Below are 20,713 nucleotides of genomic sequence, written 5' to 3'. Positions count from 1 at the left end.
GCCGCTCCGCGGCATGTGGGATCCTCCCAGACCGGGGCGCGAACCCGGTTCCCCTGCATCGGCAGGCGGACGCGCAACCACTGCGCCACCAGGGAAGCCCGAGGGTCCCCAGGTTTTAGTGACTGACTTCCTAACCGGAGATTTGGCCGCAGTCTTTTTTTTTTCCGTATCTAGAGGGTTGGGGAGAAAGAGTATTGGTATGCAGATAAAAGGGGTTTTACATGCAATTTAAGACTGACAGCCGTGGAACGTTGGTAAAAAAATCTTGAAGTGTTGATAGTGCTGTTTGTAAATGTAGCTAAGGCTCCCTACTCATAGGTCCGGATGTAGGAACTCTTTTTATATTATACAGATGATAGGGAAATGAAATATTTTCATTCCGTACAAAATTCTACAAGGAAAAGTCACTTTGGTATACATATTAAAAGTCCGTTTAATTTACTCTTTGACAGAGTTTTTATTTGTTGTCCTCGTAGACTTACGAGCTCGGTTTTTTTGTTTTTTTTTTTTCTTGCGGTACGCGGGCCTCTCACTGTTGTGGCCTCTCCCTTCGCGGAGCACAGGCTCCGGTCCGGACGCGCAGGCCCAGCGGCCATGGCTCACGGGCCCAGCCGCTCCGCGGCATGTGGGATCCTCCCGGTCCGGGGCACGAACCCGCATCCCCCGCATCGGCAGGCGGACTCGCAACCACTGCGCCACCAGGGAAGCCCACGAGCTCGTTTTAATTACCCATTAAAGGTTGAGAAATGACTGCACACAGAAGAGCTGTTGGTGATAATAGGAATAATATGGACCTTGAGGAAGTCATTATAATTCATACACTGGCCTCTTAGGGCGTATTTGGAATCCGAGGCTAGTGAGTGAAAACGTGGGAGAAGTTGGGGTTCAGATGTGCTGCAGAGATGGATATATTTTTCTTGCTGTGAGAGCTGTCTCTGTTTAAAAACATCTGATTTTTGAATTTGTGGCTGCTGTGGCATATGGTGGCTATTTTGCAGGAAGACCAGGGAATTTATCAAAGCAAAGTTCGGGAGCTGATCAGTGACAACCAGTACCGGTTGATTGTCAACGTGAATGACCTGCGTAGGAAAAACGAGAAAAGGGCTAACCGGTGAGTGGCTGGGGGTCTCCAAGGGCACATCCTGACCCTGAGTGAGAATGGCTCCCCTCTCTTTCCTGAATTGGAGCAGGCTTCACAGGAGAGGACCTTGATGAAATGTTTTTGACTCTGAAGCCCTTAGTGTCTCACCAGCTCCTATGTTTTTTACCTCTTCCCAAAGTAGGTGGTGGACCTTTTCTTCTCAAGAGCTCCTCCTTCCATGTTTAACTGAGTATCATTTCTCCATCATTGAATTAAAAGTTGGCCCTCAGTTCTTATGTATTGTACTGGGCCTTGTAGGACGGCAGGAGAAAGTAGAAGCTAGATTTTGCCATCAAAGCTTTGATGATCTAAGAATGTCCACTCCCTTCTGTTTTGTGGGTCAATTTTTTGAGTTCTGCCCTCTCTGCCTAATGATTCTTTCTCTTGCCCGTCTGCAGCCTCCTGAGCAATGCCTTTGAGGAGCTGGTTGCCTTCCAGCGGGCATTGAAGGATTTTGTGGCCTCCATTGATGCTACATATGCCAAGCAGTATGAGGAGTTCTATATAGGCTTGGAGGGCAGCTTTGGCTCCAAGCATGTCTCTCCCCGGACTCTTACCTCCTGCTTCCTTAGCTGTGTCGTCTGTGTGGAGGGCATTGTCACTAAATGTGAGTGGGCTAAAGTGGGGGACTAACGGAATGGAGGTGGCATAGGCTTGGGGGGCTGGAAGGCAGGAGAGGCGGAGTAGAGTTGGGGAGCTAATGGCTTCAGAAAGGTGGAGCACTGAAATTACGGGGTGAAACTTGGAGGAGCTCAAGTATTTCACAGTAACTAGGGGGACTTTGAGTGACCACCTGTGCCAGCAGAATGATGAAGTTTGCTGAGAGTGGACGAGTCTTGGCTCTTGGCAGTCTCCTCATTCTGACCCTGAACTCCTACTACTTCTCAGTCAGGATCAGCTGTACTTGAAGTTTTACTTGGATTACAGTGTTGTTCTAGGTATAAAAGTGAATTACTGACAAGTAGTATTGAAATTGCTCAACTAGTTGGAAGAACACAGTATTTGGAGTCATCATGGGCTTGCCTGGGTTAGATCCTCCTTCTCACTGTCTAGTTGGGTGACTTTCCATTCCTAGGCTCTCTAGTTCGTCCCAAAGTCGTCCGCAGTGTTCACTACTGTCCTGCTACCAAGAAGACCATAGAGCGACGTTATTCTGATCTCACCACCCTGGTGGCCTTTCCGTCCAGCTCTGTCTATCCTACCAAGGTGAGGAGGATGAATTGATTGGACCTCTTTTTTTTTTTTTTTTTTTTTTTTTTGTGGTACGCGGGCCTCTCACTGTTGTGGCCTCTCCCGTTGCGGAGCACAGGCTCTGGACGCGCAGGCTCAGTGGCCATGGCTCACGGGCCCAGCCGCTCCGCGGCATGTGGGATCTTCCCGGACCGGGGCACGAACCCGTGTCCCTTGCATCGGCAGGCAGATTCTCAATCACTGCGCCACCAGGGAAGCCCTGATTGGACCTCTTCAGAGGTTGGGCTCAAAGATGTCTGTTTTAATGCAAGTAATTGGGTAATATCTGAAGTGTTTCTTCTAGATGTGAATAGGGTGAAAAGTAAGGGTTAATTTGAAGGAAAGATTGATTGCTAGTCAGAGTTTAATTTGGAAAGTCCACAATTCTTTTTTTTTCTTAAAGAAAAAATATTCTCTTTAGAAAACTTAGAAAATTATGGACGAATTGAAAGAAGGAACAAAAGTCATCTAATGTACGTTGATCTTTTAGCAAAGTTATAATATCATATGATTTTGTAATCTACTTAGAGTAATATGGAAAAATACTTAGGCATTAATGTTACTCTTAAATCTCTGCAAATATTTTACTGTGGGTTTGAGAGAAAGTTGACATAGAGAATGGCTTTAGTCTTGGTGTTCAGATTGGTCTGCATTGAGGATGGTGCAAGGTCTTCTTACTTAGAGACAAAAGAAGATGACTAATACTGATTACTTGATGTGTGAACACATTTTATCCCTGCCTGTCCCTGCCATCAAATTTTAATTGAGAGCGACTGTATCCAAAGGATTGTCGGGCACTGAGGAGGACACAGATGTAAAGAAGATCCAGTCCTTGTCTACAGTTTTATCAACTGGTGGAGGAGTCGTAACATATAAACAAGACTGAGTTTCTTAGAATTGTAACTGAGTCATACTTGAGAACCACTTAGTCTATCTCAGGTGAAATGTGAGGCTCGGCGAGGTTGCTTATGTTCCAGTTAGTGATGGCCCTGAGGACAGGAGCCTGTCTTTTTACTCGCAGGCCAGTTGCATTTCCTCAGTCACCCGGCTCTCTTGTTCATTAAGATCGCTACTTTCTAGAATTTATTCTCCAGGAATTACTCAGGGGTACTCTGCTGATTGCTGTGGCCAAGCTTCTTTGCTCAGGACCTGAAATATACCAGACCAGGTCTCCTGGAGGTTGTCTAGTGTGGTTCTTAAGAGCATGGGCTTTGGTGTTTACTGTGTGACCGTGGAGAACTTCTTTAACCTCTCCCAGCCTCAGTTTCCTTATTTGTAAAATGTAGAAAATACCAGCTTTGGGGACTGAGTTGTGATGATTACATGAGATAATTTCGTGAAGTTACAGCACAGTGCCTTGCACATAGTAGGCACTCCACAGTGATAGCTGCTGTGTTTCTAGAAAATTCCAATGGCAAGGAAGTAAAACTTTGAAATGTTTTTATTGAAGTTTAATATACAGAAAAGCTTACATAAGTGTACAGCTCAGTGAAATTTTACAAGCTGAATATAAAGTCAGCATCCAAACCAGGAAACGGCACCTTACTAGTTCTCAGAAGTCCCTCTTGAGGCCACACTGCTCTCGGGATCCTCACATCTAGCATCTTCGAGTACTTTTCCCTGTTTTTATATTTTATCTAAATGCTCATCTGTGTTGGGCTTCTTTTGTTCAACATATGTTTTTGAGTTTCATCCATGTGTATAGGTGTACTCCATACATTTTCACTGCTGTGTAGTATTCACTCGTGTGGCTCTACCACACTTATTTAACCATTCTGTTGATGGCATTAGGATATTTTCTAGATTTTGGCTATTTGGAATAGTGCTGCTGTGAACATTGTAGTGTGTGGCTTTGGGTGAACGTTTGTGTTGGGTATTACCTAGGAGTAGAAATACCGAGTCACAGCATAGGGGAAGTAAGGATCTCAGTATAGATGTTAATACAGCCGTGGTCCCTTCTGGCTGTAGATCACCCCTTCCATTAGATGGTTTGTAACTAGAACAGACAGGAATGGAAAAAACTGGGGAAGATATTTGGGGTTTATTGTTCCTGGATACTAATCTCGTGAGGTTTATCTACAAATTATATTTGTTTCCTACAACAAACGAGTGTGGCATTCTAAGACAGGGTCGAGATGACTGCCTCTCTGTGTGCCTTTTCCAGGATGAGGAAAACAATCCCCTTGAGACAGAATACGGCCTTTCTGTCTACAAAGACCACCAGATCATCACCATCCAGGAGATGCCGGAGAAGGCCCCCGCTGGCCAGCTTCCCCGCTCCGTGGACGTCATACTGGATGATGACTTGGTGGACAGAGTGAAGCCCGGTGACCGGGTTCAGGTGGTGGGGACCTACCGCTGCCTTCCTGGAAAGAAGGGAGGCTACACCTCAGGGACCTTCAGGTAGATGGTTCGTCCTGAGGTGTTTGGAATGCTGCTGGCAGAGTACATTCTGGTAGCAATCTTTCTCCAGTTTGCCATTTTCCCCAGAGTTACGTTGGACTGGTGAAACACTCTACCTGTCTGGGAGATAAAACTCGCCATACTGTCTTATGCTAGAAGTGGGAGTTACTGGTCACATGTTTACAGCCTCCTGGCTTACCTGGGGGGTTGCTTGCATGTTCCCACCTCCCTCCCATACACTGTCCCAAGCTCTGTGGGTCAGCAGGAGGTAAATTCCCAGGGTGAAGCACCATCAACATATTTGTGTCATAGATGAAGAGCATCAGTGGTTGAATTCAGAACAGCTTTGCTTCTCTGTTTTTTCTTTTCTTTATTTTTTTCTGATTTGCTGTTCTAGGTTAGGAGCCTAAGAAGGCTTTGGTGTTAGGAATTGAAAATAGCCTCTTACTGTCCTCTCTGTCCCAGGACTGTCCTGATTGCCTGTAACGTGAAGCAGATGAGCAAGGACGTTCAGCCTTCCTTCTCTGCTGAGGACATAGCCAAGATCAAGAAGTTCAGTAAAACCCGTTCCAAGGTCTGGCGTCCTTTGAGGATTTGAGGGTGGGGATGGATTTGTTAGGGTCGTATTTGGGCATGGCCATCTTTGTACTGCATCAGGAGGAAGGTCAAGGCTTTTTCTCTGAAGTATTTGGTGCCAGCTTCTAGTTTTGAGTCAGTAAGCAAAAGGATGTTTTTGCTGTTTTTCTTTAATATTTCTGTTGTGCTACCTGCTAAGTGAACCTAATACAAATATTAGGAGTTAGAATATTAGTGTACCAAGGAGTCTATACGGAATACACCAGTGATATGATACATTGTTACTTAAAGATAAAATTTGTTATTTTTGTTTTAGTTCTCTAATTTATTTTTCTTTAAAAAATTTCTCCTTTTAAAGACAGAATGTTCACATTTAGAATTGAACAGAGTCTATGCATGTGTGACAGAGGTTACTGCTGAAGCACAATACATATTCTTATTAAAACTAAAATGTTTTGAGCCTGGAAACACTTTTTTTCCTAAAGATTAAAGCTCTGAGCAGGTTTTGGAATCCAGGCTTCCTCTGTGTCTGTTCTGATAGTGCTCTGATCGGTGTGAAAGTCTTAGAGAAGAAGCTTTTACAGTTAAGAACAGTGTATTTCTTCAACCATCTTCTGTGGGCTGAAGTATGAAGTGAGTTCATCCAACCCCATGGAGGCTCCTTAGGCTTTTCACTCTGTGGTTGTCCTTCCTCCAGGATATCTTTGACCAGCTGGCCAGGTCGCTGGCCCCCAGCATCCATGGGCATGACTATGTCAAAAAGGCAATCCTCTGCTTGCTCTTGGGGGGAGTGGAACGAGACCTAGAGAATGGCAGCCACATCCGTGGGGACATCAATATCCTTCTAATAGGTACGGTGTTGGGGATTTTAGTCTCCTGGTCTCCCCCTGTGGGGTGTGGTTGCAGGAATCTATCATCTGTCAAATTGTATGTCTGTACCTGGCTGTATTTCAGTCCCATCAAAGGGCAAAAGTCTAAAATGAATTTTTAAAATTATTTTTATTATTTCTGGGGTTCCTGATTTATAATGTCTAAAATATATTCTTCTGTGAATGGTAAAGGGAAAGGGAAAGAAATAATATTAACAACCTGTTACTATATATTTCTATTGTGTCAAGAGCTGTGCTAGAAAAGCAGCACTTGCTGGGGGGCAAGGGAGTTTCCAAGAGTCACTGCTGCCCCGTCCCATTACAGGAGACCCATCGGTCGCCAAGTCCCAGCTTCTGCGGTACGTACTGTGTACCGCACCTCGGGCCATCCCCACCACCGGCCGGGGCTCGTCTGGAGTGGGTCTCACGGCCGCTGTCACCACAGACCAGGAAACAGGTATGGGTGGAGGGGTCCTTGGCAGAGGTCCAGCAGTGAGATGCGCATAGATGGTTTGAGCTTGCTCCAGGCGCTGGCCTGTATTGGGAAGATACACTCTAGAGGTTAGTGTGGGCCAGATTGGAGAGGACCAAGTATCTGGCAACAATGGGTAAATTATTGAAATGTTTGGGTGGCCCTCTAGTGACAAGAATGTCTCCTGGAAGGCTGTTGGAAAGAGCTGTGAAGGAGAAAGCTTTTGACATTTGAAGGGAAATAAAAATGAAGATTGTACTGCTTTATACGTTAGAGGAAGGGATTTGAAGACCAGTGAAAAGAGAACAGAGATCTAGTTGGGAAATGGCTTGAAGATGAGGATAAAGAGAGGAAATCTGTGAAGAAAGTGTGTTGGAGGCTAGCTGCTTAGGTGTCAAAGTGGAACAAGGAATACTATTCAGATAGGAGCTTGAAAAGCTGACCCCAGGGTTTCCTCTGAGTCTAGGCGCTGATACCTCTTAACTACACTCTTGTTCTCATGTATGGCAGTGCGAGGTGCTTAGGAAGGAGACTGACATCTAGCCCTGTCCCCTACAACCTGGATGGTAGTGTGTGTTTTTCCCTCCCCACCTCCCAGGGGAGCGGCGTCTGGAGGCGGGGGCCATGGTCCTGGCTGACCGAGGCGTGGTTTGCATCGATGAGTTTGACAAGATGTCTGACATGGACCGCACGGCCATCCACGAGGTGATGGAGCAGGGCCGAGTCACCATCGCCAAGGCCGGCATCCACGCTCGGCTCAATGCCCGCTGCAGTGTTTTGGCAGCCGCCAACCCCGTCTACGGCAGGGTGAGTGGGATCAGGCACTCAACTGTTGTCCTCACCTTCATTTGGTTTTGCTGAGTGACTGGGCTGCGAAGTTTATTCCAGGTGACCTGGGGAGCAACAGGCCACAGACTAAAGTAAGCTTGTCATCTTGTTACTGTCCTTGGTTTAGGGCACTGGTTCCTCACCTGTTCATCCATGTCAGAATCCCCTGGAAAGTTATTTATTTAAAATAAGTTTTTAAAAATACAAAGAAGAAAACAAAAGTGACCTGCAGCCTCACAACCCAGGTAACCTACATTGACACTGAAATAAAAGTACTGCATGCAGATGGTCGGAGGATTTATGAACAGAGCAGAGAGATATAATAAGGAAATTAATAGCTTGCCTTCTCTCTCCTGTTCCTTTCCCAAGAGATGACCACTGACAGCTCTTGAGTATTTCAGGAAACAAAAACTTTAGCATGAAAAAAAAACCCAAAAACAAAACTTTAGCATGTGCCAGTAAATACACTATCTCCTTGTTAAGAATTAATCTATTTATCTTTGTTCTTTAGTATGACTATGATGTGCTTAGGTGTAATCTTTTATATTTATCCAGCTTCGGGTTTGCTGAGTTTAGGGATTTTGTTTTTGTTTTCTTTTAAGCAGCTGTCTAGTATCCCATTGTATGGACTTATAATAATTTGTTTAACCATTCTCCAAATGATGGGCATTTGGGGTTTTCCCTTTCCCCTCTGCTATTATGAATGAAAATGCAGTGAACATCCCTTTATGTGCATTTTGATAAGCATTTGGGAATGAATACTTAGCAGTGGAATCACTGGATTAACAGTTACATGCATTTTTATGGTAGAGATTGCCAAATTGCCCCTTTTAAAGATTGTACCATTATAATACTATTAATTAATACTTACAGGTGCTTTATATTTATTAACTCCTTTCACTCTCACAATAACCTTGTGAAGTAGGTATTATCCTCATTTTACAGATGAGAAAATGAAGGCATAAAAGGTTAAGTAACTTGCTCAAGAGTCCCAAGCTAGAAAATGGCAGAGAGGATTCGAACCCAGAGCCCATGCTGCGTTCTGACAATTTATGATCCTGCAGTGAATGAGAATACCTGTTTTGGTGGCATTTTTTAAACATACAGGTGCCTAGTCCTCATCCCAGAGTTTCTGAATCCAAATCTCTGGGTTGGGGCTCTTGGTAGCTATGGTTTAGAAAGGCTCCGTAGGTTAGTTCTAATGCATAGTGTGGGTTGAGAACCATACAGTTTTAGATTAATGGTAACATGTGTTACGTCATTCTGAAGAATTTCTCTGGGGAACGTAGGGAGAAGACGGCAGGTCCTGGAATGTGAACGTGGTCAGAATTGTTAACGTTACCTACGAGGTTGTCAGGCCTCTGACTGTGGGGAAGCATCAGCTCGTAGGCCCGGAGTTGAAAGATAAGAGTATAGGCATTCTTGAGTCCCAGGAAAACCTCCCTTGATCCTTAAGACATTATGGTTTATAGATTATCACGCGTTTTTGTTGAGAGTTTACCCAGCACCTTCTGAGTAAGGAAGCCAGGGGTTCCAGGTGTTTCTGGCTCGGCCAGCTTGTCATGTGTTCGTAATAGGTCGGGAAGAGGGACTCGTCTTCCAGAGCTGGTCCTGCCTGGGGGTGGGGAGCGGAGTGAAGCGGGGAAGGAGAGGGCTGGTTTTGAGAGCCACAGTCAGCTTGCTAGAGGCACCGGAGCGAGGTGGGGGGCTCTGAGCTTTCTCAGGTCGGCTGAGCGTCAGTTAGAGGAGGGCTGCACATAGACGAAATGAATTCAGTTTCTTAGTAGCTTGGAAATGCTTTACATCTTCCCTGCTTATTCGCTTTGCATTTGAAGGTCTGGTCTTCTGTTCTCACTCACATAACCAATCCAGCCTCCTTGTTCTTTCTTCCCATTGATGTCTCCACTCTCCTTTTTTTTCGTGTTCCCCACCCAGTATGATCAGTACAAGACCCCCATGGAGAACATCGGGCTGCAGGACTCCCTGCTGTCCCGATTCGACCTCCTCTTCATCATGCTGGATCAGATGGATCCCGAGCAGGATCGGGAGATCTCAGACCACGTCCTCAGAATGCACCGCTACCGGGCACCCGGCGAGCAGGATGGTGACGGTGAGGCCGGGGGAAGAGAAAGGCTGACTGAGGGGAGGGCACCTAGGCACAGGCCGCGCTCTCAGACCCAGCCTGGGGTTGGTGGGCGTGGTAGCGTCTGGGGTGATGTGGAAGGTGCCCTCGCCTCCCTGGTTCCTACGGTGTGTCTCTTGTCCATTTCAGGGTCTGGGAACACCTTTGAGCGTCTTCTGTTGGCCAGGTGGTTCTGCCTCCTTATTTGTGGGGCTCACGTGTCTGCTTCCTTCTGGGTCCTTGCTTTGTGAGTCTTGTATCTCTTCAGAAGAAGCGATTTCCCCTGGGTTCAGCTCTTTCTTATTCTTTCTCCCGACTTGGTTTTCCAGCTATGCCTCTAGGGAGTGCCGTGGATATCCTGGCCACGGAAGATCCCAACTTTAGCCAGGAAGACCAGCGGGACACCCAGATCTACGAGAAGCATGATAGCCTTCTGCATGGGGCCAAGAAAAAGAAGTGAGCATTCTTCATACCTCTTCCTGGAGGGAACCTGAGATTTGTGTAGAGCATGTTTATATGTGCTGCCCAGGCCAAGATCATGCTTGGAGTCGTAATCATGGGGGCCCGTTTTCTCTTCTGGATCCACAGATGCACCCTTTTTCATGGCCACTTACCGTGTGAATGTTCGTGGGTGATCAAGCTTAGGTTCTGGTCTTTTCCTAAAATGGAAGGCTTTGACGACCCACCTAACTGATGGTGGGTGTGTCATGTTACCTGTGTATGTGAAGTGCTGCACAAGTCTCGTGGCCATTCGTGGTGAGCTTTTGTTGAAGGGGCAGTAGATCGCAAGCACTGGAAAGGTTGCAAGTGGATTTGGATAAAGGAGACTTGTGCTCAGTGCCTGACATGTGAGATCCCATTCCTCTATTTTTGGCCTTGGTGCAGTCGGAAGCATAGTGTAATCTTCAAACCTATTGGTTTAAGAATGTGGAATTTGGAGTCAGAAAATGAAATTTGAGTCCACTTAAGATTCTCTGAGCCATAGTTTTCCCACTGATAAAATAGGACAGATAACACCTACACTTTGTACCTAAACTACCTACTTCACAAGTAATACCTAAGTAACACCATAGAATTAAATAAAAGTATGTGAGGGTCTTGTACATGTTGTGTATAAATGGGGTTTGTGACACTGGGTTCCAGGCTGTATCTCTGCTCTGTCACGTGACCTTGACTTCCCTGAGGAGGGGCAGGGCTACGACCCCAGGCAGGTGCTGGGCTGTGGCAGGGGAGTGAAATTTGTCGTGTGCGGGTCCAGGGAGAAGATGGTGAGTGCGGCTTTCATGAGGAAGTACATCCACGTGGCCAAAATCATCAAGCCCGTCCTGACGCAGGAGTCGGCTGCCTACATTGCAGAGGAGTACTCATGCCTGCGCAGCCAGGACAGCATGGGCTCGGACACCGCCAGGGTGAGCCTTCCTGTGGGACGGTGACCGGAGGGTGACCGGAGCCCCTCAGGGTGAGGCTGGGGAGGGAGTCCCCGCCCCCTGGGAGCACTGGAAGCATTTTAACTTAGTGATTCCTTACCTTTTTCTTTCTGGCCTGAAGGGCTTCTTGTTACACTACTGTAGTCATTTCCTTTTACAAAGGAAAATGCAATGCGAACCCCAGAGCTAACATGTTTCTCATGAGTTCAGATGACATTGGCCTCCAGAAGCAGTGATTTATTCAGCAAACATGTGGGACTTCCCTGGCGGTCCAGTGGTTAAGACTGCGCTTCCACTGCAGGGGGCACGGTTTCGATCCCTGGTTGGGGAACTAAGATCCCGCAAGCCGTGCGGCACGGCCAAAAAAAGAAAAAAACATTCAGCAAACGTGAGCGACTTCTGGGAACTGAATGAGTCTCTGTTCTTACGTGCAGTCCCCCAAGAGCTCAGTCCCGGGCCCAGGAGGCAGAAAGTAGATGAAAAGGTCATATATACATATTTATGATTATATACCACAGTGTAGTACCCAAAGGGGAATGAATATGAAAGACAGTTGGAGTGTAGATGCAGAAGCTGTTAATTTTTCCTTTAGACTTTCCAGAAGGGATATGAATGTCAGGGAAGGATTCCCAAAGGGTATGATATTTGGGCTGGACTTTGAAAAAAAATTAGGAGTTGGGTAGCCATGATGATCATCCAAGGGTATTTCTAGAAACCTAATACACCTGCCCGTGAATTTATCGAAGTCTTTTGGGGCAATGTAGTTTATATAGGTAGGATTTCACAGCAGAAAGACCCAGGTCCCAAACCATCATGATGTGATAGAGACATAGACTCTTGGATTCAGATATGACCCCAGATCATCTATTCCAGACTTACACCCAGACAAGAATTCCATCTTCTGGAATTCCTGCTGGGACTTCCTTGACACCTCCAGTGACAGCATGCCTAGTACATCGCTGCACTGAAATGTTAGGATATTCTTCTATTTATTGAGCTTAAACCTGCTTCTCCGTGACTTCTACCCATGGGCCTTAATTTTGTTTTCTGGAGACTGTGTATGACTTATTTTCTTCAGATTAAACAGCCCCCTGTCTTTTTAATTGTTTTTCCTGTCACATGAACATGTTCCAGTGTGTCAAAGGCCCTCTCACTGAATACAATTCACTATCTTAGTTGTGGTCTTAGTGGGATTGGTAAATCTCTCAGTTTGGGCTCTGTAGTTCTGCTTGTGTAGGCTAGGATTTCATCAGCTTTAGGTTATTCAAGAATTGGAGTTTATGATGGAATGTATAAGCTACATACTCTGGTAGCTTTCTAATTCATTAAAAAAATTGGTGAATTTATTTAAACATGAATGTATGTGTTTTTGAATGTCAGATTGGCTGTAAGTGATAATTTAGAAAACCAGAAAGCAGAAGTGACCAGATACCTCCCTGAAGCATCATAGGATGGGGGATGGGAGGTGTGGTGGAAAGAACCAGCCCTGGGCTCCGACCCCAGGGCTTTAGTAACGTTTGCACCTTGTGCACATCCTTTCACCTCCCAGGTCTCAGTTTTTCAACCCATAAAATGAGAAGGTTGGATAATGTCAGGGCTGCTTACCTAGGAGGGCACATCAGAATCATCTGAAACTTTTTGTTTGGCTGCACTGCGCAGCTTGTGAGATCTTAGTTCCCCAACCAGAGATTGAATCCGACCAGAGATTGAATCCGTGCCCTAGGCAGTGGAAGTGTGGAGTCCTAACCACTGGACCGCCAGGGCGTGAATTCCCTTTTTTTTTTAAAAGTACACATGTCCAGTCTTAAACCAGACATTCTGATCCATTAGACCAGGGATGCCGTTGAGACAATAGCATTTTAAAAAGATGAACCCCCCCACCCCACCCCGTTTGGGATACACCCACCCCCTTTGGGAACCACTTGATAAGAACATGTCAGAATTCTGCTTCTCCTCTGGACTTCAGTGGGTTTACCCAACTTTAGAAAGTTTGTCCTCAGATAACCTCTCTCACACCCCCACGTAGCGTGACATTGGACAAATTATTGGAAGCTCTTCGAGTCCCATTTTCCTCATCTCTAAAGCTGCTCCAGGTTATTAAGGCCGTTGACTGACACAGTGAACATAAAAGCGGGATCTGGCGCGTTGCAGGCCTGCGGCAAAGGTTCTTCTTCCTCACTCTCCTCTCCAGCTGTAAGATGCTGGATCATCTTCTTCCCCGTTCACCTCGTTCTCCCTCCCTCAGCCCTCTCTCACTCATGTTTCCTTGGTTGTTTTTATCTTTCTGAATTTTAGGTACTTTTTCTGGCTCCATGGCTTGGTTTTTCCAGAGCTTTTCTGGTGGAGTCTTTCCCTCTCTGGGCGGTGGGAGTGACGGGCATGACCGGCATACCGTGGGGGGATCCTGGGTGAGTGGTCCCCCCTTGTCTTCTCCCCCAGACGTCTCCAGTGACAGCCCGGACACTGGAAACTCTGATTCGATTGGCCACGGCCCACGCCAAGGCCCGCATGAGCAAGACTGTGGACCTGCAGGATGCAGAGGAGGCTGTGGAGCTGGTCCAGTACGCTTACTTCAAGAAGGTGAGCATCCAGGTGCTGGGCCTGAGGCTCCTCTGAATGAATTGTCGGTGCTCGCGCCTCAACAGCCGTGCACGGTTGACACCTGTATCTGGGTTGTTGGCAGAAAGCAGCGTCTTTCCACTGGCCTCCCCCTGACTTAATCTCTTTGCTAGCATGAGGGTTGTCTTAAATTTAAATTAAACACCTGATCTATAAAGAAGTGAATTATTTTCCACATAACCATTATGGGATAGACTTTTTTCCATTCATTTCTGTATTCAGTGAACGCTCCTTGAGCACATACTGTGAGAAGGGTATGGCACCCAGCTTCCAGCAGTTTTAAGGATGGGTCGCAGCCGACCCCCTGCCCCTGGTCCTGGACTCGGCAATGAGAGAGGCCAGGTCATCAGACCCAGGGAGTCACTGCTATCGATGGTGCAGGGGGGACTGTTCTTTACTCAGTCCCCGGCATCTGTGACCCTTCTGCCCACCCACGTGTGGCTTGGTGTCCTAGGTTCTCGAGAAGGAGAAGAAACGTAAGAAGCAAAGTGAGGATGAATCGGAGACAGAAGATGAAGCGGAGAAAAGCCAGGAGGACCAAGGGCAGAAGAGGAAGAGGTCGGATGAGGCACAGAGGAAGGAGATGGAAGACTTAGATTAGGGCTGGGGAGGGGCGGAGGGGGGCAAGGCTGCGGGGAGGGGTGACCAGACCAATGCTGCAGCGAGTCAGAGGGTGAAGGTGACTCGAGCAGAGAGGGAGACAGCCGCCTTTGTCCTCGGTGTGAAGTTTTTGGCCTCTTTCCTGCTAGGGAAGGGCTAAGTAGAGAAGCAGTAACCTGCTCGGAGGCTCTTGAGTCCACATTTCAGAAGTCTTTCCTCCAGGTTATTTTCTCCTCTCACACCTGTGGTTGAATTTATGAGGGTGGGCGACAGGGCAGGAGCATTGGGAAGCAGGGCCTGCTGGCGCTCTGGTCCAGAGACGTTTGGTCTCAGAAAAGGCAGCAGTTTGTACAGGCCTGGGCCTAGTGTCCCATTTGGACCGTAGATGGTTCTCTGTGGTCAGAGGTGCAGGACGGAGCTCACCAAAGCCCGTCTCTTAACTGCTGTGGGCATTTTAGGAGGAAGACCCGTCACTCGGATGCCAAGGATGGGGACTCCTATGACCCCTACGACTTCAGTGACACGGAGGAGGAGATGCCTCAGGGTAAGCGAGCGGCCCCTAGTGGTACAGAGATGGTCCCTGACTGCTGACCCTTCAGTGCTCTGCCTATTGCTTTTGCTGGTGGGTACCAGTGGCCTCCCCACTTGGGACCCTGTGTCTAAGAGGTCTGTCCACCAGAATCCCAGGAAACTCAGTCAGAACTTTGGAAATAAGCTTTGCCCCCTTGTCTGCTTCCTCCCCGGTGAACTGTCCTCTTTGCCAAGCCTGGCCTGAGCATCCCAGATCCCGTGTACTGAGGGTCCCCTGCCTGACTGGAGGCCTTTCTCCCTGCCTGCCCTGGCCGGCCCCCGAGGGCCCCAGGAGTGAGTGTTGCAGGCTCATCAGGGCGGGGTTGGAGAGGGGCCTCTGTGGTCTGTGGACATGGCTTCACCTTGTTATCCTCCCACTCTCTGCAACCCTTTCCCCCTCAAGTGCACACTCCAAAGGCGACAGACTCACAGGAGACCAAGGAGTCCCAGAAGGTGGAGTTGAGTGAATCCAGGTGAGTAGGGAAGACCTCTCCGCAGGATGGTAGGAGAAAAGCTGTTATCAACGGAGCTCAGAACTAGAGGCCCGAGGGTTTTCAGAACATTTTCTATTCTGATGACAATTTCAAACTTGAAAAAAGTTGCAAAAATAGTGTAAAGAATTCTTTACACTCTTTACTCAGAATCCCCAGTTGTTTATGTTTTGCCATTTGCTTTATAAATAATTCTCTCTGGGAATTTTAAATCGATACCCTTGTGAGTTCAGGAAGAAGGGTCCTAGAGCAAGGACAGAAGTTGTGTCTCACTGTCACCTTGGGTTCCTCTCAGTAGGAGATATATATATATATATATATATTTTTTTTTTCTCCTCACTGAACTTTTGTCATTTGTTTTGAGATAAAGAATTTTTACCACTAGAGGTTCAGAAACAGTTTTATCTATAAATTTTATGTTTCCTGGATTTCAAAGTAAGTCCACAGCTAAGGTTTGCTTTTTTCTTTTAATACCTTAACAGACTCAACACAGTGTCTTCACTGAAAAAAGTTTGAACAAATTGAAAAGTATTTAGGAAAAAAACATTAAGATCAAGTATAATTCCATCCCCCAGGACAACCATTGAACTATATCTTTTTATTTTTTATTTTTTTTTTATTTTTTCGGTATGCGGGCCTCTCACTGTTGTGGCTCTCCCGTTGCGGAGCACAGGCTCCTGACACGCAGGCTCAGCAGCCATGGCTCACGGGCCCAGCCGCTCCGCGGCATGTGGGATCTTCCTGGACCAGGGCACGAACCCATGTCCCCTGCATCGGCAGGCGGACTCTCAACCACTGCGCCACCAGGGAAGCCCTGAACTATATCTTAAAGCACTTTCTGAATCAGCTCATGGAGATCTCTTTTCAGTGACTGCAGGGTTTCCATAGTATTGATGTGTAAATTTTTATTTTTGTTTTCTAATGGTGGACATTTACCCTTCATAAGACTGCTGTTTACAGTAAAACATTCTTAACATTTATCACTGTGCAGTGGTGGGGGAAGAGCTGTGGGGTTAGCTTCTAGGAATGGATTCCTGGGGTCAAAGGAGATGCACTTTAAAATTGTAGTACATGTGACTAACTTGCCTCCCAAAGATGCCATCCAGGTTTGCGTTTCTGCTGATGGTATATGGATGCCAGTTTCCCACATGCTCAGAGGCCTCTGGTTTTTAAAATGCTGTCATTTCTCACTGTGCGGGAAGCTCTGTAATACAACAGCTTAGCTTTAAGGGGGAAGCTCAGGCGTGGAGCGGCCATCCGGGGCGGGCTGTGCAATTGGAGGATGCCTATGCTGATGGACCCCAGCATCGATCCGGCCTGAGAACATGTGGGCCACTTCCTGCTCCTTCACCGTTTCTCTCCTGTCCTGGGCAGGTTGAAGATCTTCAAGGTGGCCCTCCTGGAGGTGTTCCAGGAAGCTCACGCACAGTCAGTGGGCATGAATCGCCTCACAGAATCCATCAATCGGGACAACGAAGAGCCCTTCTCCTCTGCGGAGATCCAGGCTGCGCTGAGCAGGATGCAGGATGACAACCAGGTCATGGTCTCCGAGGGCATCGTCTTCCTCATCTGAGGGCCCTCGTCTGTGGACTGTGCGGTTCAGCCAAGAAAGTTTCTTCCTGTTTCCTCCTCCCCCTCCCCCCAGCCTATGCGTTCATTCCCTGAATGTCAGTGTTGAATTGAGCTGAAGTGGAGGACCGGTGACCAAGCGGAGTCAGGACTTGGTGGAAGCCTGGGGATGGGTCATGAAAGCCGCTTCGGGGTAAAGAGAAGGTGGGCAGGATGAAGACGATGCATCTTCACTGCAAAGACTGGGCCACACTCCTCACGGCCCCGCCCCAAACAAGCCACGCCATTGTTTGCTGTAGGTAACATGACTTCTGAGTATTTTGGGGGGCACAGCTGGTTTCTGTTCATCCTTTCCGTGTTGGCTTTTTATCCCCCCACCCCCAAGCACTTTGGTCTAGAGCAGACTTTGGGTGGTTCTGTGCTGATGGAGAGAAGCTCTGAGGCAGGTCTTAAGGCCAAGAAAGCTTGCTTTGCAGTAGCACTAGTTAAGACTTATACATACTTTTGACTCAAATATCCAAGACATTGAATAAACTTACCCATTGTGACTTTAATACTGTGTGATTTTATGGACATATTTGTGTTTTTTTTTCCTTGAAAGCTCCGCCCTGCGGGATGGGCTGCCCGCATTTGGACTGAGTCACCACAAGGTGGCAGCAGGCAACTGCACTCTGGGGGTTAGGCCTTCTCTGGGCAGATTTCTTCCTCAGGGATGCCAGCATTTATTGGTTAAAGTTGCAAACCCAAACAGCCGCAGGAGGCCAGTGAGTGAAAGTCCAGGAGAGTTGACCCTTTGCCTGGTTTTTCTGAGCAGGAATCAAAGCCCCTTCATGGAGAAATAATACCCAGTAATACATCAGATGCCTCAAAATCATGTGAATTCTTGCCCGTTAAGAGATCCCCTTACAGGAGCGTTATGAAACGTTTTTTTTTTTTTTAAGAAAGATTTTTTTTTTTTTTTGATGTGGACCATTTTTAAAGTCTTTATTGAATTTGTTACAGTATTGCTTCTGTTTTATGTTTTGTTTTTTTGGCTGAGAGGCATGTGGGATCTTAGCTCCCTGACCAGGGATGGAACCTGCACCACCTACCTTGGAAGGCGAAGTCTTAACCCCCCAGACTGCCAAGGAAGTCCCTTTATGAAACCTCTTAACACCTGTTGTCCAGCCCTTAGGGTTTGTTAGTTTGTTTGTACAGAAGTTAGTGGAGGGGCCAGGGCGGGACTTCTATCCTCTGTATGGTTTAGGTAGCTTCTGAAGAACTTTTGAGGTTACTTAAATAAAAAGAAAAAAAAAAGTGTGACTTGATGAGCGGCCTGGGTCACATGGATTGGAGCTGCTCTGGGGAGAGGCTGTGCAGGTTCCCAGCTGTAAGATCCGTGAGCTGCTTCCTCCTCCTTGTTGCTGAGGGCAGCCCGTTACCCTGAGGCCGTGAGGCAGTGAGAGTTCAGGGTCATCTTCCTGTTTTTTCCACAGATGTGAAATCCAAGTCCTGTTGGGAGAGCTCTAGAGAGTACAGTCCAAGGAGCGGGCAGTGGTGCCAGCGGAGGAACTGGACACAATTGCACACCGGCAGCGAGTCCTGCGTTGTGCTGGGTGCAAATGATGCTCTGGAGGCCTCCAGGCTGGGGGTATATATATGTCTAATGTGTCAGTGAAAAGTTGAAAACTACAAAATATGATTTATATGCCGAATGAGAGCGCACACAGAGCGGAAGGAACTGAGGGGCCATGAGGGAGGGTATCAGCAGGAGGCGGGCGCTTCCGATGGGGTGCTGTAGGAAGAAGAGCTAGGGGCTTTTAGGGTCCCCTCAGATGAGCATTTCCAGAAAGGCCAAACGCTTTGTCAATAGGACTTTTGTCCTCCTTCACACCTGAAGAAACTGAGGCACAGGGTGGGAGAGTAATTAGGTGCACACTGGATTCAGCCACAGCTGTAATGCCACGTTTAGCCACAAGAATGGAAGGGAGCACAGTGTATTCAGTCGTCAAAAGGGATGTCAATTGTACTAAATAACCTGACTCTTAGGAACTCAGTGAATCTTCACGTTGACCTTCTAAAAACTTGTGTGTGTTGTTTCCCAGCTTATAGCAACATAAGAAAGTTGCTAAGCATTTAAAGGAAATATTCCTACTTATTGTCCAGAGGCCCCCTCTTCCTGATGCAGGGACATGAACGAGGCTGCTGGTCAGGGGCGACCTGGTCTGCGGGTCAGTGCCCCCTGAGGGCATCACTGTGGCTTCGCAGAGATCACAGTGGTGGCCCCGATTCACCAGGAAAAAAAAAAAAATACACGCTTCCTTATCCACGTGCTTCCTTCCAAAAGAGAAGTCTGTTTCCATTTAGGTTTGCCGTCTGAAAGAGTTCAAATAATTTGTGGGGCTTTGAGAAATCAGTTGTATCTTGAAAAATTTTATGCTTATTCTTTAACCCTCCTGGGTAAACGAAGTGTCAGTATGAGAGAGTTGTCAAAACAGACAGTTGGTAAGTGTGGCTGGAATCTAGTCGTCTGCCACTTACCGAATAACTTCAAGTGTTGAACTGCTGCTTAATTCATCTGTAAAATGGGGATAATTCCTGCCTTTGCAGGGTGCTTGTGAGGTGACTGAGGGCAGCTGGTAGGTGCTAGCCGGCAGGGAAATACTCCATGGTACTGCCATTATCACCACAAATTCCTGGTTTCACTAAAACAAAGTGATCATTTTGATGTGTTTTAAAAAACCCACAATCCTTTGATCAAAACCGTTTAAAACGATTTCCCCGTGTTGAATCCCCAAGCTCAGCCCCCTTCCCTGCCTTTCCACGCTTTCCTCGGTCCCTGTGGCTCTGACTCAGGCCGGTCTTGCAGGGAGGACCCCTGCCTCGGCTTGTGACAATGGGCTCGAGCCGTGTCCCAGGGACAGAAGCCTGCCCAGGGTGGGCAGTGTCACCTCAGGCCTCAGAAGAGCCCTGCAAGGTGGGGTCATCAGGACAGCAAGGAGGAGGAAGAAAAAGAGGAGAATGGCTCCCTGAAACCAAAGAATCAATAGGTTGTCCTCTCCTCATTTTCCCTGAGTTTTCAAACTACACCAGTTGTCCTACTGACTCCAGACTTTTTCTGGGGTGAAGTTTCCCCAAAGGGTGTGGTTCGTGGAATCAGGCAGGTGCCAGGGTCACCTGTGTGCTGGCTGCCCGGCTGTTCCATCCTCACTCCAGCTCTGAGTCCTTCCCTCCCCGCAGCTTCTCCCCGCCCTCCCCAGGAGCCGCGTGCCACCACTTAAGCTCCCCAGGAGGGGAGAGGGGAGGTGGGGCGTTTTGCCCTGGTTCTGGATGCGCAGGAAATCTCCCCGGAGAGCCCAACGCTGGCAGAGGAAGTGAGCCCTGCACTGGGCAGCAGGGGCCCTAGTTTGAGGTCCTTTCTGGCTGTAAGTGGCTGATTAACGTGCCAGGCTGGCCAAGCCGCTTCCTTATTGGTTTCTTTATCTGGAAAAGGAGGTGGTTGAACTAGGTGACTTCTGAGGTCCCTTCTGGTAATGCATGAGACACCCAGCGTCAGTTCTACCCAGAAGACACGTTAGCCCTGGCAGGCAGGTCAGGATGAGTCAATCATCCTGTTAAACATACTTTTTGAGGATAGTGATATTTGTGCTTCTCAATTTTGTGGGTGGAACTCCAGTATGTTTCCAATTATCGCAAGGAATTGTATTTAATTCTTAGAAAAAATTTAGAATAAAATTAATTTTTGTTTAACCCCATTTTAATTTGATGAAATATAAACCTAGTTCCTTTTCTTTTTTGGGTCTGCTGCCTTGGTGAT

The 20,713-nt window shown here is 47.3% G+C and overlaps 1 protein-coding gene across 1 annotated transcript in view; it reads left to right on the top strand.

The window, feature by feature from the left end:
- Positions 1-17,460, top strand: part of MCM3 (minichromosome maintenance complex component 3) — an 18,300-nt gene extending 840 nt beyond the window's left edge. The window contains exons 2-17 of the mRNA XM_007113970.4: positions 999-1,111; positions 1,540-1,748; positions 2,217-2,347; positions 4,536-4,774; positions 5,240-5,348; positions 6,048-6,201; positions 6,545-6,676; positions 7,290-7,498; positions 9,455-9,629; positions 9,971-10,097; positions 10,900-11,050; positions 13,508-13,648; positions 14,142-14,245; positions 14,746-14,831; positions 15,261-15,330; positions 16,723-17,460. Coding sequence (XP_007114032.2) covers positions 999-1,111; positions 1,540-1,748; positions 2,217-2,347; positions 4,536-4,774; positions 5,240-5,348; positions 6,048-6,201; positions 6,545-6,676; positions 7,290-7,498; positions 9,455-9,629; positions 9,971-10,097; positions 10,900-11,050; positions 13,508-13,648; positions 14,142-14,245; positions 14,746-14,831; positions 15,261-15,330; positions 16,723-16,921 — 2,349 coding nt within the window. The 3' untranslated portion in view covers positions 16,922-17,460. The remainder of the gene's footprint in view (positions 1-998; positions 1,112-1,539; positions 1,749-2,216; positions 2,348-4,535; positions 4,775-5,239; positions 5,349-6,047; positions 6,202-6,544; positions 6,677-7,289; positions 7,499-9,454; positions 9,630-9,970; positions 10,098-10,899; positions 11,051-13,507; positions 13,649-14,141; positions 14,246-14,745; positions 14,832-15,260; positions 15,331-16,722) is intronic.
- The last annotated feature ends 3,253 nt before the right edge of the window (positions 17,461-20,713 follow it).

This window comes from Physeter macrocephalus, chromosome 18 (genome assembly GCF_002837175.3).
Source record: "Physeter macrocephalus isolate SW-GA chromosome 18, ASM283717v5, whole genome shotgun sequence".
Taxonomy (NCBI): domain Eukaryota; kingdom Metazoa; phylum Chordata; class Mammalia; order Artiodactyla; family Physeteridae; genus Physeter; species Physeter macrocephalus.
The sequence above is the reverse complement of the archived record's forward strand: the minus strand, read 5'-3'. Positions and strand labels throughout refer to the sequence as shown.